The 19,315-nt window shown below is 42.7% G+C and overlaps 1 protein-coding gene across 1 annotated transcript in view; it reads left to right on the top strand.

The window, feature by feature from the left end:
* Positions 1-12,364: 12,364 nt before the first annotated feature.
* Positions 12,365-19,315, top strand: part of Uggt2 (UDP-glucose glycoprotein glucosyltransferase 2) — a 123,073-nt gene continuing 116,122 nt past the window's right edge. Inside the window, exons 1-2 of the mRNA XM_021203351.2 lie at positions 12,365-12,581; positions 18,111-18,193. Coding sequence (XP_021059010.1) covers positions 12,424-12,581; positions 18,111-18,193 — 241 coding nt within the window. The 5' untranslated portion in view covers positions 12,365-12,423. The remainder of the gene's footprint in view (positions 12,582-18,110; positions 18,194-19,315) is intronic.

Genomic DNA, 19,315 nt, shown 5'->3' with positions numbered 1-19,315 from the left:
AAACAATCCTTGAAACACACTGCCCTGTGAGTGGATGGTAATTTCCCACTTGCGAGGAATGGTTCCTGACTTCTTTTCCTAAAATGGGGCACCCAAATTTGTCTACCTTTGAACATTGGTTCTCTCTGGGTTATGGCCCTTCAGACTGTGATATTTCTCCACAGCTACACATATTTTCAAGCTTTTGCCCTAAGTCTGAGTCAGAAACACTATTTTTCTGGTTCTCTGGCTAACAGATGAGCAGATCATGGTATTTGTTAGCATCCATGATCTAACCATATGTCAATAATCACAATAAATCCCTCCTCTTATGCACGTATTATTGGTCATTTTCTCAGGAGAAGTCTGGTGCTGGCAGCTCTTTGTTGACTCCCTAACACTTCTTTTGGCAGCATCTAAGAAAGGCAGTAGGTGAGAATCTGTTTAAATGATTATAGTTATAATTTAGTGACTATTCCCTACTCCTTAAAGGCAAAACTTTTGTGTTTGTTTTTTTTATTTGGTTCAAGTTAGCTGATTGGCTGGTTAGCTGGTCACTCAAATACCACTGGTGGCCTTAGAATGTGGTGAAGGTTCTTTACAAGTTCAGTGAATGAATCCTCATGGCACACAGTGGAGCCATCATCCTATTATGCCTAAATCTAAAGTGCTCCAATCCTGGGACATTTGTCTATGTATAACTAGCACCTACATATGAACATTTATCACAAAAATATATTATAAGCTTCGTGTGGCAACACACACCATTAATCCTAATGCTCAGGAGGCAGAGACAGGCGTATGTATGTCTGTGGGTCTGAGTCAGCCTTGCCTATATTAACAAGTTGCAGTTCAGCTAAGGATACACAGGAAGAACCATGAAAGAGACAGAAGAGGGAGGGAGGGAGGGAGGGAGGACACTATAGTCTCCCGGTTCTTCCAGCCACCCTTGTTCCTTTGGTCCTATAGAGAAAGTTTGATGCCACCACCGGCAGAAATGCTGAGTGGTGTTACTATAAATGAAAGCGAATTCTTGCTCAGGTAAGGCTTGTTGTTCCTGTTCTGTGAACTCATTCATCCATCTCTGAGCACGCTCTGCGGACCAAGTGCTGTTAGGCGCCGGGATTCCGCACTGAGAAGAGCAAGGCCCTGCTTGAGGGGTTTAGCAACAGGGACAGGGGACCTGCTCCAGAGTCTGCGTGTTTACCTGGTCACTGTGCTGTAAGGAACTCATAAGAATTGATGTGCCTGTGCGGGAAAATTAAACTGTGCAAAGCGCTGCTGTGGAGAGGGGCTGTGGTTCACGTATAAACACTTTGAAACAGATATGGCACCAAAATTAGATATCTAAACTCCCTCCAAACTTTAATTTTGAAACGTTTTTATTATGAAAAGTAGTATGTTCCAATGGGACATTCATTTAATTTCGATAGTTTTTAATTTAATTTTTGAGAATTTCATACATAAAAACATATTTACCTCATTCCCATGCCTCCTCCTTCCCTCTCCAACTCCTCCTGTGTCTGTGACTCCAAAATGCATAATGTCCTCTAAAACTGTTTTATATATGCACATGCATACACACACATTCACACCCACACACGACCTACAGAGTGTATTCAGTGTTTCTTTTATGTCCGTGTGCTTAGGGTTGACCACTTGGGACTGGATATCAGGGACCGAGCCCAGAGAAAATGGAGGCTTCCTCTCAGCAGACCCTGCTAGCTTGGAGCACTTCAGGAGTGGCAGCCTGTGAAACTTCCTCCGTCCACCTCGGCATGTTGGTATTGGGGTAGGGCTTGTTTAGACAGCCAGGTTGTTGAGATTTCATGGGGCTGTATCCCTGCCGTGTCCAGGAGACACTGTCTAGCAGCAGATGTCCTGGCCCTCTGATTCTAACAATCATCCTGCACCCTATTCCATGATGCTGAGCCTCACACAGGGCTCGCAGTGTAGATGGACGAGCAGGGGCTGACCCTTATACAGGGCTCACACAGTGTACATGGAGCAGCTGGGGCTGAGCCTCACATAGGGCTCGCAGTGTAAATGGACCAGCTGGGGCTGAGCCTCACATAGGGCTCACACAGTGTAGATGGACCAGCCGGGGCTGAGCCTCACATAGGGGTTGCAGTATAGATGGACCAGCCGGGGCTGAGCCTCACATAGGGGTCGCAGTGTAGATGGACCAGCTGGGGCTGAGTCTCACATAGGGGTCGCAGTGTAGATGGACCAGCTGGGGCTGAGCCTCACATAGGGGTCGCAGTGTAGATGGACCAGCCGGGGCTGAGTCTCACATAGGGGTCGCAATGTAGATGTACCAGCCGGGGCTGAGCCTCACATAGGGGTTGTAGTGTAGATGGACCAGCTGGGGCTGAGCCTTACACATAGGGACTGCAGTGTAGATGGACCAGCTGGGGCTGAAAACCCCACACCCAGTGACCTTCTGCACTTGACCAGCTCTGAGCCTCTGAACTAGCTTCCCCTGCTACAGAGAGAACTGTCTTTGGTGGGCAGAGATAGCTTCACATCTAGGGTTGTCCATAGTTTGGATATTTCTAGGAATTACATTGGTTTAGGAAAACAACAGCAGATGGTTCTCAGCTGGGGTCTGTGTCCTCTCCAGCCACAAGCAGTAAGCCTTCAGTACCAGGCATGGGTCCCCACCTAGTGAGCAGGCTTTGCAATTTCACCAGTTTTAACAGCCTGAGAATACATGCTTTTGCTAAATCATTTGACAGTATTACTTTACAAAGTTTTATTCATCTCCTAAAAATGCTGTTTTATAACACCTTATAGTAATCAATTTCTACAGTCAGATCTCCAGGTCATAAACTAATTTTCACCCAGCTCACCCTCAAATGTCCTTAATAGCTTCTCTGGGAAAAAAAGAGAAATCCATTCAAAGTTCACACAGTTTATTTTGTTGGTTTAATTCTTGAACATCTTTTTACAAATAGTTTTATTTAGTACTTTGGCTCTGATCAATTACCAAGCTAAGTTGAAGAGAATATTTTTCTTTGGCTAGTGGCCTTTCTGTCAGAGGTGAATAGACATTTTTTTTCTCTTGTCACAGTTGAGAAGAAATACTTTTAGAGAATAAATTGAAGATTCCTTTCTTATATAAAGGAATTGCCTCACATTTAAGATTTAGATGAATAATTACTGACATCATACTGGCTGAAGTGGCTTCTAAGTCTGGCATGATGCCACTGTCACGGTGACAAAATGCTGATGTCTTCTTTAACCTCCAGGAAGCCACAAATGATGCTTCCCTCTCGGCAATTAACCATGGGCTAATTGGAGATCCCTCTCGGGGCCTATTAACCCCGGTCAGCAGGAGAAGGCTCTGGGGGCCTTCAGACTTGGCAGTGCTCATCTTACAGGGTTCATCTTCAAAGAGCAGGCCATGAGTTTTATCTCAAAGCCACGCATGCGGTTGTCCATACCATCCTGGAGTTCTCAAAAACACCTCCAGCTCAGTGTATGTGACACTCATCAGGTCCCCCAGGATAGCGACTGTAACTGTTCATCAGCTTGTTCAGGCAAGTGTCCTGATAGTTCACTCTCACCTTAACCTCTTCCCCATACCCTTCCCCCAGATGCCAATCAACAAAGATGTGCCCCTTCCATGCCATCACCCTGAGTCTCACCTATGTCCTTGCATCACACACTGAAACTCAGGGTGTCCAGCGCTGGACGCACTCCTTTCCCTAAAACCAGCCCCAGACTTTTGGTGAGTGGGCCGCCCCTTCCCAGCTAGGTCAGCTTACCTCCCCAACACTTTACTATCAGAGCGTGTGTCTGCTCTTTCCTCTTCAGCCCTGAGCCTTGCGCCTCGCTGGCGTCTCTCATCTGCACGGTTTCCACCTTCTCTTCCCTGAGTTGTGGATCTCAGGTTTATTCTTCATGCAACTTCTGTCAGGTGTGCTAGATAGTATTCCTCCCGATTTAAACCACTTTAAAAAGTAGCACAGAATTACAGCTAAAAAAAAAAAAAAAAAAAAAAAAAAAAAAAAAAAAAAAAAAAAAAAAAAAAATCAAAGAAAAAAAAAGAACAAGTAGATTTGTTATGGAAATTATGTTAGTGGTTAGATTTGCAGGGAGAGGTATGTTCAAAGACAAGACAGGTACTGGCCATTCATCTTGGAAAAGGTCACATGAATGTCAGAGGTATGAAAAATCCATTCAGACATATAAATAGGAGGTAGGAGTTTTGTGAACATATTTTCTTCAACTAAGAAGTTAAAACTTTAACCAATTATCCAGTTATAGATCATATCCTTCACATCAGGACTAGGCAGCTGCTTCAGGTCTTTCCTAAACATCTCCAAAATAGTGAATTTTGTGTTTGATTGTGTTTAGAACCCAGAGTGTTCTGGCCCAAAGCATTCATCCTAAACCAGCAGCAAGAAGCCATGGCCATCCTTACTGATCACTGGCAGTTGGGATCCCTTGATTCCACCAGCAGGAAGCCATGGCCATTGGGATCTCTGATTTGTTTTTGGTCACTGTGGTAACGCACTGACTGACTGGGAGGATTACTGTCAGCTCTCCTTTGTTGGCACACACGTTGAACGCCTGTGTGAGGCACGTTAGTAAGACGGAGACGCACTGTGGTGCCACTGGCATCAATGCTGATGCCAGCTCAACTGTACGCCAGCTGGCATTCCTGCTCAACTCTCCAAGACTGACTAAGTCAGAGATAAGCAAAAGCCAAACGATGAAATATAAATCCAGGAAAAAATCAGCAGAGAAATGGGTAAGCAGGAGATAGCTCCTGAATCAACAGCAGAGATGATTCTGACATTTCAAATTACACGACTTCGAACATAAATTTTAGGTAAGGATATGGCTTAAAATTCTCAGTAGAATTTAATACCAAGTCCAACCAGTGTTCCCACCAGTTCGGGAAATTTATGAACAGAAAATTCTGCTACATGAACATTAAGGTTTGATATGAAATTTGGAGACAAATTTACCTGTTGGTTAACTATTAGACTCATTAATGTCTCTAGAATTAATATAAAATGCAATACAATCCACTAGAAATCATGGTACATAACAAAACAGGACAATAATTTGGTTGTATATTTTCAAATGCCATTGCTTGCTATAGCCTAGGAAATGAACAAGGCGTTTAATTAGGATTATTTTATCAAATCTAATAGTGTGGTTCATTACTGTGAGTTTTGAACCTGTAAGAAGTTCATCTAAATGTATACTATTGCACTAGTTTTTATTTTTATAACTGGATTTCTAAGTCTCCATCAAGTGACTATATTGGCATTTTTATCTTCATTACTATCGTATATGTTAAAATGTTCATGAAATACACTAAAATGCTTACGTCCACAATCCCCAGACTTATTAGCCAATTTTCAGGACATTTATTCTCTGGCCAATGTTAATGGACCACTGAACCCCTGTCCTTTTTTAACTTCTGAGACCGTGCCATCATGTCCGGCTCTATCATCAGATCTTTGTTTTCCATGTTGGTTAACCGTCAACGTGACACAACAGACACATTAGGAAGAAACTCAGTTCAGAGCTGTATGGGTCAGACAGGGTTGTATGTGTGTCTGTGGAGAACTATCTCTGCTGTTAATTGATACAGGAGGGTTCAGCCCACTGAGGGCAGCACCATCCCAAAGCAGGGAATTCTGAACTGTCTGAGAAAACTAGCTAAGTTCAGGCCAGCCTGAGTCAGCAAGTGGCAGTCCTTCTGCCTGTCCGTCCCTGCTTGAGGTCATGCCCTGGCTTCTCTCACCAGGAGGTGAGAGCTGAAGGAAACTCTGCTCTGGTCAGAGTCTCTTCTCACAACAGTGCAGTGAGACTATAGCATGTCCATGGCCTGTCTTCTCTGAGATGCTCCTGAGACACGCAGACTCCTGGGTTTGTGATGCAGGTCTACTTTCCTTAGACGGTTCCATCTCAGAGAGTCTGCATGGCATATGACTCAGAAAGTAAATCCCCGGGGGAGGTATGAGAGAGAAAGGCTGGTTTAGACTGAGGTGGGACAGCTGTGGAAAGGGAGCAGACCACTGAAGGGAAGGTATTGTGTGAAGACATGCCTGCATACAGGGAGAACAGTATAGAAACCCAGGATCATAAATCGCAACAACCAACCTGCACCTTCTTGGGGTGCGCTGGAGTTCCGATTTTCTCCAGTACAGCTACAACCCAGAGAAAAGGGTGACCTTTGAGCAGACCATGTGGATCTTTCAAATAGGGCTCTGCACCTTTAGCTTAGAGCCTGGAATGCATTCACACTGGATCAAAACAGGCTAATGGTGAAAGAGAAACCCATAAGAAGGAAGTGATTAAAAACAAAGAGATGGGAACTGGGCCTTCAAACGCAGTGGAGACAACAAAAATAAATGAGGTTTATAGTCAGCTGACATTGTAAACCTTCTCACCTTCACTCCATTTCTGTGCCCCGTTCTTACTAGTATCTCCAACTGGAATAGCATGTAAGACATAAATTCCCCTCTGATGTGGTTCTCAGAGGGTCTCATGCTCTTGTCTTTATCCAGAGCCTCCCCCTTCACCCTAGAGCTGAAGTACAAACACGAGAAGGCAAACAGGAAGAACGACTTTTCCCATATTCCTCTAGCTAGCCAAGAATAATGGAATTTTGGCCTTTGAAATGAAACACATTGTTATTTGATCCTATTCACGTCAAAGGTGGGGTCAGGAGACTTAGGAAAATAGCATAATTGGTGTAAATTTCCTTGTCTCATAATACTTAATATTAGATGTGATTTTTAGCCCATCCAGCTGCAAATGCTACAGCGCCGAGATAATGACTTAGCAGTACATGTCGATAGTTTGTTTTTTAGGATTATAGAAATAAAGGCCCTTCTTAACTGCGATTGACTTTCAAGCAATTAGGATTGACCTCCTCCAATTAATCTCATGCTATGGTGGTTATCTTAAGCTTGAAGATCCAGACTTGTAGCAGACAATCCTTTTATTGGCATTGCCTTCCAAACTGTCTTTTGTCTTCTATCAACCCATGTCTTCTTTCTGGATTAACTATTGCTTCAAAAGAGACACTTGGAGAAGGGACCATGGCACCACTCTGAACTGACTGCCCTGTTTCTAGTGCGAGGGACACAAGAGTGAGATTTTCTTGCTAGCTTAAGCTGTTCTTTACATAATTGGCAGAAGACCTCTATATGTTCTAGTGTGACGTTAATTTTTTTTTTTTTTAGTACTGGACTTCAGCTCAGGGCCTCATGTTGGCTACACAAGTTCTTTCTTTCATTGATTAGTGAAGATGGACGGAGGTCACTGGCTGTTGTGGATAGCCCTGGGGCTAATATATTTTATGTCAATTCCGTTCTCCTGTGAGGGGTTGTGAACAAGGAATGAGTTACCACTCAGGTGATTTCTTGTAAACCTGCTTCTCATCTTAGTTTGTAAAATAAAGGAGAGCTGATGATTAGGCAGAGAGAGGGAAGGTGGAGCAAAAAGATGAGAGAAGAAGGAGAAAATGGAAGAGGAGAGGATGCAGAGGAGGAGGAAGATGAAGAAAAGCAGAGCAGAAGCACATGGCCTGGAGAAACTGCAAGTTCTAAGGGGTCTCGTAAGCTGTGGGAGATGGTAGTGTAGCAGTAGATCTGCCCGATCTAGGCGCACAGCATGTGATCATATTCACTGTGCTATGTTTTAATCGCCAGGGCATACTTGGGAGGAGATTTACTGCAATAACTCTTATCCTTACGCCATTATCTTCAATGCAGAAGTTAGCATTGAAGTTAATTCTAAAAATTGTGCTTCAAGACAACTTGATCATTTGAGAAATTAAAATTAAAGCCACAGTGATCTATCACTTCACTTTGGCGAGGGTACAGAGACATTGCAATCCTTGTACACCAGTTCCCTTTTGGTGACAATGTGAAACAGTACAATCACTAAGGGAAACAGTGGCAGCTCATCGTAAAACTAAAAGTTTGATTACATATGATGCGGCAATCCCACTTCAGGGTGGAGATCTGAGACTACAGAAGGCAGAAGCTTAAAGAGATATTTCTGTAATCAAATCCATGACAGGGTTATCGACAAGTACTAAAATTTGGAAGAAAAGTTTCCACTATGAGTCAATTAAATGTCACCACATGATAGCAGAAAATTGGTCAGCCCTAACAGTGAAGGCAATTCTAAAACAAGCTAAAGCATGGGGGAAGCTTTAGAGAATTATGCTCAGACAAATACAGTATAAGATGCTGTATGACTTAATCCATGTGATTATCTAGAGGAATCAAATAACAGACACACAGTGAGAGGGTGAAAGATGAGCTTTTGTTGTGCCAGGGAAGTGTTAGCAATCCCCCTAAAACAGGCAGGAGCCCCTCTGACGCAATCACAGCAGGGCCTTTATTCTACTGGGGCCCTCCATCCTGTAAAGCAGGATGGTTTGGGGGGGGAGCTGAATATCTATCAGGGCAAGGCTTTATAGTAAGCAGCAAGCGGAAGGAAGGTAAGTGTGCAAGCATCTGATTGGAAAGCTACGGTGGCCTTTAACATAATTAGCTGGTGCTGGAAGTCATATCATAAACTTAATTTCTGGTTCCCTCTGCATTGGTGGTCATTAGGCAGGAGGTGGGCTTGCAACCTGGGGGTGCAGGTTTGTTGAGAGAATAACCTGGAGACACTGGTCTTGTTGAGGGCGTAACCTGGAAATGCTGGTCTTGTTGGGGATTAACCCAACTGGAGCTAGACTCTGGTTTGCTGGGGTAGGCAACTTGGAAACTAATGTTAGGTTACCTGAGTTCAAACTTAGGTCAGGTTCTCTAAAATGGAGTCTGAACTTACAAGCTTGGGCCTCTCACTATCCTAGGGATCTGCTGCATGAGTGTACTTGACACTGTAGACTATAGAAATCTATGTATCGGTATCTGTCACTTGCCTAGTGTAATTGCCACCTGGAGGCTCACTGCCTCCATCTGCTAACCTAGGCTTAGTCCTGGAAGCTTCCAGCCTCTGGGGAATCTTATCTAGACCCAGAATGTTTGCAGTCTCTGAGATTTACTGCTGAATAAACTCACCCTTTCTTGCTCTTTCTGATCTCTGCCTGGCTGGTTTGACTCAAATTCCATTCCAACCCGAGTGATTCAATCTACCTTCTCTCTTGGTCTCTGACTTTTTCCTCTGCTTGGCCTCAAACCAGCTGTAGCCATCTGCTCCATTTTCTGGCTCCTTCTCATTCTCTGACTTGTTTTGTTTTCTGTGTCTCTCTTCAACCTGTCTCTGTAAACTGCTCTCTCTCTCTCTCTCTCTCTCTCTCTCTCTCTCTCTCTCTCTCCTCTCTTAAGTAGCTTTTCTTTTTTTCTCCTAAGAGTTGAGCATATCCTACTCTGTCAAGTCTTTCTCTGATTCATCACTGTGTCTGCCACTCAATTAGACATCACTTTCAAATATGTCTGCTTCCTTCTACAAACTAACTTTACCTTCATTGCTTTCCTTTAATGTGTGTACTAAGGGAGTGTCTGTACTCCAGTCAGAGGGATTAAAGGTGTGTTGTGCTAAGGCTAAGTCATACCACAACCTGAAACAGTTTTTCTTTTTAGTAAATAACACAATCGCAGTTCACAGTCTGATCAAATATCCTGCAACAAATCTATTTGGTTAAAAAGACCAACTTTATATCTCATGTATTTTTCCACCAATGGTAAGTACTTTGACCTCACTAGCTATGTGTGAGAGCAGAGAAGGTGGTTGTTAAATACCAAGTTTCCAGTTCTCACATCGTCAAAATAATTAATCTAAAACTTACAGTTCACAGTCACTACCTGCTGTTTGAAAGCCCCCGTGATGAACTGTACATGCAAGCATACACGTGTGCTATGAGACATGTCACTGGAGGTTGGATAGCTCAGTTATAAAATGCCAGCTTAGTATACCCAAAGCTCTGTTTCAATCCTGGGACTTCAAAAACAAACAAATAGAATGGAGTTGGACATTAGTGACTTTGGACATTAGTAACTTATTTTAAATAAAACAGGGAAAGTTTTGTATTTGCTGATCCTTAGATACTCTCAACCATTATTCATTTGCTTATAATTTTGACACAATCTTGCCTAGGAAGGAGATGTGACCAATTCCTTAAGTTGATGAATACTTCCCAATGAGAATAAAGGGCAGGATGCTCTTGCATATTTAAAATATCCCAATTAAAACATGACAATAGGATCTACTTTATGACAAAGGGTATCTAAAAACAAAAGGGGGTTATAAACTTCACTTAAAGACTTCATTTCAGCTCAGAAAATTAAGATTCTTATTATCTAACTTTATTCTCACAGAGCACCATTATAATCACTAAATGAATGTAGCCCACTCTGCACCTTAAGAATTCCAGATGATTTATTCCATGAAACACGTTTCTTATTATGAAGAACTCATTAATCACTTCTTCCACATATAATGCAAACTGCTATCATGAATTTTACATTCATTGTACTCTGCAGTGACTAACCTTGGATTTCGCTTTCCTTAAAAAAAAAGGAAATGCTAACAAATGGTTACATGTCTGAAATCTGTACAGTCCGTGGCCAACCCAGGGGTTATTGATTCTTAGAACTTATTGATCAAATTTTCTAATTTACTGATTTCAGAGTCCCTGGCCATTTCACTGACTGACTTAAGTGTTCTTTGTTGAGGTTTTGCAGTTGGATTTTTCTACCTGCACGAGGCAGTTGCATAGAGAAAAAAAATATGAAGGTCACCCACTCGTGCCCTCTTATCCTCAGGCAAGGAAACAACCTGGAGAGATGGTCTCTGTGATGTTCTAAAGTCATTTCAGTTCTAGGAAAAGACCGAAAGAGATAAAGGGTGTGATTGTGTGAATGAATGGTCAATATTAAGTGAATTCCATTCTCTCCAAAAGAATGATGTAGCATGTCCACTTCTCTGAATTCAACAAGAATTAAGATTCTTAGTATCTAACTTTAGTTATTATCTTATTAACTTATTTCTAACTTTAGTTTATTATGCCCTTTAATAATATATTGCATGTGACTTATACAGCAAGTCTTTTTCTTTCTTTCTTTCCTTCTTTCTTTCTTTTTTGAATAAAGATTGGCATTGTATAAGACATGCTGCCATTTAAGGCTGGCTCTGTCAACATCTAATTTCCTTGTATCCCACATCTCAGCCAAATATGAAGAATGAAAACAAAACATGTTAACGACTCACAATATACTTTTCCTCAGGCTCCATGACTGGAAAGCAAGTTCAGTGCCCTTGGGTTAGCTTCCCGTCTACCTACCGAGGACTACCAAGGACCTACAGTGGCCTTTTCGATACTTACTGATCCTCGACATAAATTGTTCCAGAAATGAGTGAGGCGTGAGTCCCCAGATAAAAGTATCATCTACAGTAGGGAAATAAGTAAGCTCTGCGTTCAGGTCCTAAAGTGAAAATCCAGCGATGTGACAGCTGACGAAAGAGTCACTGGGAGAGAAATCGGTAGTGAAGGCACCACTGTGGCATGGAGATTTACCTGAGCAGTCTTTAGAACAGCATCTTCTAAAGAAAACATGTGAGGGTAAACGGAGTGCTTTCTCTGCCTCTCTTCATCTGTCTCTCTCATCCGTGTGTGTGTGTGTGTGTGTGTGTGTGTGTGTGTGTGTGTGTGTTGGCAACTGGAAGAGATGAGGTGTATCCATTGAGCAGAGTTGTACACAAATGGGAAGAGCTCTGTGCTCCTCCTGAACTATTTTTCCCCACTTTTCTCTTACATTTCACTAATATCATTTACCGACTTTTTTTTTCTTCTTCTTTTTCTATTTAGCTGTAATCTCTTGAAACAGCGCCTCTCAGTCTTCTCAGGGCATAGGAATCACCTGGGTCTTCCAAGGGGCTGAGATTCAGGATCACACTTCTGCATCCAACTCCAAAAGCAAGTGGCAGGCCTGAAATAACCATTTCTGATAGCAGCAAGATCTGAATCCTGGTGGGTTGGAGAGGTGGTGGGGAGCGAGGTCCAGCCCTGAGAACCAGCCAGAAAGCAGGGAAAGCCCACTGATAGATAAATCACTGCTCTCCCAACAGTGCACACATGAGTCGCCTGCGCCTCATTTTTAAGGCCTACTCTCTCTCCTGCTCCCCCCAGGTGATGCTAACGCGAAAATTGGCCCTCGCCCAGGGTCCCTGACCAGCGGGGCTGGGGCAGCTCCAGCTAGTGGTAGATTGGCATGGAAGGCTGGGTTGCCCGAGACCCGGCGGCAGACCCTCGGAGCATCCTCGCGGCGGCCCTGCGAAGGCAAGGGGGCGGTGTCCACCCGGGGGCTCCCCCACTGCGCCCCTGGACCTTGCTGGCCACGCATGCGCACGACCACGACCGGCGGAGTAACGGACTGCAGCTCCCCCCACCGGAAGTGGGCGGCGGAGCACCGGGAGGAGCGGATCGTAGCGTGGCGTCTCGCGCTTCCCTCGGCCATGGTGCGGACCAGGGCCACGAAGGGGCTGAGGCTTCTCCTGCGCTCCGTCGCGATGTGGCTCGCCCTGCTCGGCTCCCGCACGGCGACTGCGTCCAAGGCGGTGACCGCCCACTTGGCTGCGAAGTGGCCCGAGACCCCGCTGCTGCTGGAGGCCAGGTGGGTGCCCAGGCCCGGCAAGCGCCGCGGCCGGGGAGTGGCTGAGGGACCCTGCATCCCTGAGACACCCTCTCCCGCAAGTTGCTGCTCAGACCTCGCGATCCAGGGTCGCTCACAGTCCTGTGTCCCCTCAGATCCGGTGTCCGCCCAGTCCTGACCCTTATCCGAGGCGTTCTCCCGCCTGACCCCAGCATCCCCTTAGATCTGCAGTCCTCTGTAGCGAGCCCGCGCCCTCTCAGCATCCCGAGCCGCACACTCCATCCCCTCAGACCTGACCAGAGGCTCTCAGATCGGGTGTCATCTCGTCCCCTCTCGCGCCCCCACCCCCGTAGCACCACTGCTCTAGATGGCCACTGGAAAACTCTGCCACTCGCTCGCCTCATTTTAAAACTTCTGTGTCCCAAGTTTATTCGTGTTCCTGCGCGTCTTGTTGACGTGGAGGGCGGAATGTGGCGTTTAGTGCAAGCTCTTCTGCAAAGTTCTAGTCAGCAGATAGTAGTTTGGAGCATAATTTTGTCTTATATCCAAAATTAACAGTGGAGAAGGCAGTTTCTCAGTTACACCCTCCTCCCCAAATATCTCATCCAAAGGGATTTGTTTTCCGTTCTGTTTAGTTACCTTGTAGAAAGCAGACATAGATACTGGATTTTGCACTTTTCTTAATCTGGCAAGCAGAAATTGCAACTCTGCTTCTCACGGTGACACACCCTTGTAATCCCTGCGGATTACATGAGTTTGTAGCTAGTCTGAAGTTACAAAAGGGAAACTTTGTCTCAATTTTAGTTCTTTAATATTGAGCATAAGCAGCTTTGTAACTTTTTTTATGAATTTACAAGATAACATCCCATGGTTCTAAAAAACAAAGGAAAAATCCATCACTATATATTGCATTGCCTTTACTTGATGGTACACAGCGTTTATTGACTAAATGATTCTAGCTCAAATGTGCCTGCTTCCTCTTATCTGCAGTGCATCCTGGCAGTGCGTGGACCGGATCCTACATTTAGTCCCAGCCAGTCAATATTTTTTTAATTATGTATTTATTTATTCTCTCCTAAACTATATATCCAGACTGCAGTTTCCCATCCCTCCCCAACCTCCCATCTCCCCTAGATCCTCGTTTTCCTTCAGAAAATAGCAGGCTTCTCGGGATATTAACTGAATGTGGCAGAACCAGTTACAGTAACACTAGCCACAAAAGACTGGACAAGGCAAGGCAACACAGTAGGAGGAAAGGGTCTAAGAGTAGGCAGAGGAGTCAGGGACTTCCGCAAGGACACCAGACTATACAACCATAACATACACTCAAAGAGCCTAGCACAGATGCACAAGGGTTTGCTGCTCCAGTCTCTGTGAGCCCTTATGATCCTGCTTAGTTGATTCTGTGGGCTGTGGTGGAGTCCTTACCCCCGTGGCTCCTACACTCCTTCTTCCCACTCTCCTCTGTTTTTTGTTTGTTTGTTTGTTTGTTTTTAGCAGTTAGCTGTATTGTTGGTGTTTTAGTTTCATGAATTCCAGATTATCGCTTCTGTAGAATGTTCCTTAAAGCTTTCGACAACCTAGTCTGAGCAAAATTTGACACCCTCTTTACTTTGTGGTAGGTTGAATGGCGATTCCCACAAAGCTATGTCCACATCCTAATGCCCAAATCTGTCAATGATCAAGTTTTTGCAAACCTAATTGAGAATATTGGGGCATTTTTAATTATCTTAGTGGGCCCCAAGTCCAGTGTCTTGACACATAAAAATACTTACGAAGGTCACGCAAGGTTAGCGTCAGAGATTGGAGTTAATAGCCTCAAGTCAGAGCATTGAAGCCAGTAAAACTAGCAGGGGCAAGAGCAGTCTCCTCTAGTCTTCAAAAGTACTAAAGCACTATCCATTCACTGATTTTGAACTTGTGTCATCTAGAGTCATAAGAGAATAAGTCTTTATTTTTGAAGTCACCATAGTTTTGGCAACTTGTTACAACAGCACTGGGAAGTTCGTGTAGATTTTGGTATCAAAAATAGGATCTCAATGCAACAAGAACCTAAAACTGTGACATAGTGTGAGTTTGGGCTAGAAGAATTTTGAGAACTGTAGAAAAGGTCGCTATCACCTTGAGGAGACTACTAAAATAATGGTAATTCTGGTGAGGACTCTTGTGAGTGTGGTAGAACTAGCTGTTGTTTTCTGGAGAATGAATAGTCTTGAAAAGATATTAGTAAAAACATGGGTATTGAAAGTAGTTATGGGAAGGATTGAAAGGTATGTATTATTTATTGGAAGCAAGAGAAAAGGTGAGTCTTGTTATATATTGACCGTATAAAGCAGCTAACCTAGGCTCAGCCATTGTGAACACCAACTCGGAAGGAACAAACTTGGACAGTTGTCAGTTACCTGAGCAGATTCTCAAGAATTTTCAAGAAGTGTCCAGGATGCCACCTGTAGCTCTTTGCTGCATAAGCTGCAGGATAAAGAGAGAAATAAGCCATGGGAAAATGAGGCTACACTTTGCTATTTGGAAATTTTCTCAGGCTGTTTATATTGGAAAGGATATGAAAATCAGAAAACTATCAATGTGGTCTGGAGAGATGGCCAAGGTCAGGAAGTTCACTGCCATTTGTTCATTATAGGGAGGTGACCCCTGGATCTATTCAGCCATCAGCTGCAACTGTGTAAGATGGCATTTCCAGAATACTTAAAAAACCGTCTAGGGCAGGGCTGTAGTGAGAAAAATAAGTATAACCAAATGCTTTCTTATGAATGGATCATACCTTTACCTACAGCTACACAGTGCAGGTTGGGTATCCCACATCTGATTCCTAAGTAGTCTAAAACCCAAAAATTGTTAGTGTGAACATGACTCCAAAGTGGATATACATGATCTCATAGAATAGTAGTAAAACACTTTATACAATATTTTTAGTAAAAGTACTAAAAATATTGTATAAAGTTATCTACAAGTTATGTATATGTAAAACAAATGAATTACATATTTAGGGTTTGGTCTCTTCCCCAAAATAAGCATTCTGCATATGCAAAGATTCTAAAACCTAGAAAAGTGTTACTGCTTATGTCCCCGGGGATATTCCAGCTGTGTTGTACTGTTTGGCCAACTAAAGATTAAACTTGCCTCTTATCTAAAACCTGTACCGCTGCCAACTTTTTGTTATGTCCTATTTAGCATTGTCTCTACTTTAAAATCTTTTACTTTTTGTTTTTAAGTCATCGTTAAGATGGGAATTTTAAAGATGTTTTTACTCTCTTCTACACTGGACTAAATAATTCTTCATTGTATCTATATGGTCTTAATTGGCTTTGACTTTTTTTCCCCCAGAAACTCTTGAAAGGTGGAAGATTATTTGGGCTTTAAGCTGGAAGACCTTGTACAATTTAACAGGGATTTGATCTAAGTAATATTGTCTATGTAAATAAGCAGTAAATAAAAACACTATTTTTGCTTCAGAACTACTTGGTTTTTACTTTTATATAATAATATTTGTATTATTTGATAATTTTATATATCCATCCGATGAATTTTGTCCATATCTACCCAGTGTTACCCAAAATCCTCCTGCCTTGCCTCCCCTACCCTGCCACTCATGTCCTCTCATTTTAAAAAAAAAGTAACCCTGTAGGTTAGATTTTTCAAAACCTACTTTAATTGTGGTTCTTTAACACTTCAACCTCCCTTTTCGCCTACTTGCCATCAGAGGTAGGGGAAAAGAAAGGTTAGTAGGAAATGGTGTTGTGGACCTGTTTAGAAATAGTTCTTTGGGACAATTCCAGTCTTTGTTGTCAGCAATCCAGTCCACTGACAAACACCAAACATGAATCAGCAATGGTACTCCAGTCCACTTGGCAAAAACTAAGCATGAATCAGTAGCAGTGGCTCGATCCAGAGGAAACCTCAAGGCCTCCTCGAGACCTGTGGCTGTGGCAGGAAGCTGTCAGAACACTGCCAGAAGTTCACTGGTATGTTTCGCTCTGCGAAATCACAACAATGAAGGAAGCAAGGTGAACCAATGCAAGAGCATCCTCAGGGAAGACTGTCACCCACTGTTGGTTGGGTTATACTCATACTCTTTCCAAATATCACACACCTCAAGCCTCCTGGATAACATCACATGACCTTTCAGCAGGCAAGTTCCAAAAAAGCACCACGGCTGTTCTCACCAAAACATCCTCTCCTAAGAGAGTTTGCAGAAAAACTATCACATGACACAACTGAGTCTCCAACAAAACCAGAAATTTCCACTTCATAACCCACTGAGTATAATTAGTGCTACTAATATATTCATGGGTGTTCCGCCATTGCCTGAGCTTGAACAACCTACCAGGAGTCATACCCCCAAATAAAGCCAATTCTTCTTCCTCCAGAAGCCATCAGTTAACTGCTAATAGCCTCTCAGAATGAGTCAGGGGCCTTATGAGCCCCAGTCCTATTCCTATTGGAATGTTGGGCCAGCTTGATCTTATGCAGATCTTACTCAGGCAATCACAGCAACTGAGAGTTTTTGAGTTCAGTGCCCCGGTGTCCAGAAGACAGTTTCACAACAGAGCTCCTCTGCCTCTGTCTCTTCCAGTCTTCCCATCCTCTACTTTACAGTGTTCCCTGAGCTTTCAGGGAAATGGTATGGTATAGTCTCTTGAGGGTTGAACACTCCACAGACATGTCCTCTTTACACTTTGGCCAGCTTCAAGTTGTTGTATTAATTTCCCTCTGATGCACAAAGCTTTTCTAATGAGGATCTGAGGGCTACATTAACCTGTGGGTGTAAAAATAAGATTTTAGAAGGCAGCTTGATATTATGTCCATTTAGCAAAACAATAATGGGTTCTCTCCTAGGACATATAGCATTCCCCATCGGACGTTCTTTGCAAGGTTTATAGTACCAGACATGAGTTTCTTCCTGTCTAGTGAGCCTTAAGTCCAATCAGAATATAGTTGATTACTCCCACACATTCATGCCACTCTTGAAACAATGGGCATCCTTTTCCAGGCTGGACATTATTGTACTGTGCAGACACAGACGTTAAGTGTTTAGACTGTTGATGACTTTTCTCCCCAAATCGTCTGCTGTTTGATTTCTTCGTGTCTCCTGGTCTTTGATATCTTTAGCAATAGGCTACTATATATGACTTTTATATAGAATTTATAGAGCTAATTGTGTTAATGAACAATAAATGATCTCTACATTTACTATTTACCTTTAATAGTCTCATTTTTCTCACCTTAATGATATTTCATGTTGAGAGAAAAACAAATTATACATTTCTAAGTAGTTGATAAGGAAAATCCAAAAAATAATACATAGTATAATCGTTTTGATATATATATATATATATATATATATATATATATATATATATATAATTACTTCAGGTAAAATTTCAATTCATTTTCATATTGTGTTATGGTAAATGGATATCAGTAATTTAATATTATTTTTGGAGGTTTGTGATAAAATATTTTGTTCTATAGTGTAGTTTATAGCATCTAACTTATTTTTGTTTTCATCTATGGATTTTTTTTTTTAAACAGTGAATTTATGGCAGAAGAAAGTAATGAAAAGTTTTGGCAGTTTGTGGAAACAGTAAGAGAATTAGCGGTTTATAAGCAGACAGGTAAGTGATGTGCATATTTTAGCATATAACATTTATACCTATGTACATACATTAGGTAATAATTAAATATGATTGCTAATTGGGTTAGTAAATCTGAACATTAAATTTGAAGGTTGGGCATGTTGTTCTGTTGGTAGAGTTTTTGCCTAGTATGCAAGAAGCACAGGTTTGGATCACTAGCATTATCAAAGAAACAGGCATGATGCTATGTTCTTGTAATCTTACCACCTGTGATGCAAAAGGATGACAAGGTCATGTCATTCTTGGCTCTGTACTGAGTCAAATGTCACCCTGGGCTGCATGAGACCTTGTCTCAAAACAAGGAAAGAAAAAAAAACCCACCTCTCTAAACATGAAAAGATGTTTCCATGAAAACTGCACTGTCTTTTTTTTTATATCAGCTTGAATCAACAAGCTAGAATCATTTATACAGAAAGAACCTTAGCAGAGAAAATGCCCCAACTCAGATAAATCTGTGGGCAACCCTGTGGTACATACACATAATAAATTGAATGTTACCCAGTAATATTCTGGGTTATGCCAACCTTGGGCAAGTGTTCCTGGGTATATATGAAAACAAGCTGGGGTTAAGTGTGGTGGCTGAGCATGTCAGCCTGGTTGGCATAGTACACGCAGGCCAGCCTAGGCTACATAACAGAAAAAGAAAGGAGGAGGGGGAGGGGAGGGGGAGGAAAAGGAGGAAGAGGAGGAGGAAGAGGAGGAGGAAGAAGAGGAAGAGGAGGAGGAAGAAAGACTTAGGAAGCAAGCCTATAAGCAGCTCTCTTCCATGGTCTGTTGTTCCATGGTCTCTCAGCTCTAGTTCCTGCCTCTAGGTTCCTGCCCAAATTCTTGTCTTCCTATCTTCCTATCTTGACTTCCTATCTTGACTTCCTATCTTAGTCAGGGTTTCTATTCCTGCACAAACATCATGACCAAGAAGCAAGTTGGGGAGGAAAGGGTTTATTCGGCTTACATTTCCAGACTGCTGTTGATCACCAAAGGATGCAGGACTGGAACTCAAGCAGGTCAGAAAGCAGGAGCTGATGCAGAGGCCATGGAGAGATGTACTTTACTGGCTTGCTTCCCCATTCCCAGAAGATATCATCTCAATGATGCTGGTCT

Source organism: Mus pahari, chromosome 8 (genome assembly GCF_900095145.1).
Source record: "Mus pahari chromosome 8, PAHARI_EIJ_v1.1, whole genome shotgun sequence".
NCBI lineage: Eukaryota > Metazoa > Chordata > Mammalia > Rodentia > Muridae > Mus > Mus pahari.
Note: the sequence above shows the minus strand (reverse complement) of the source record. Positions and strands in the feature narration are given on the sequence as shown.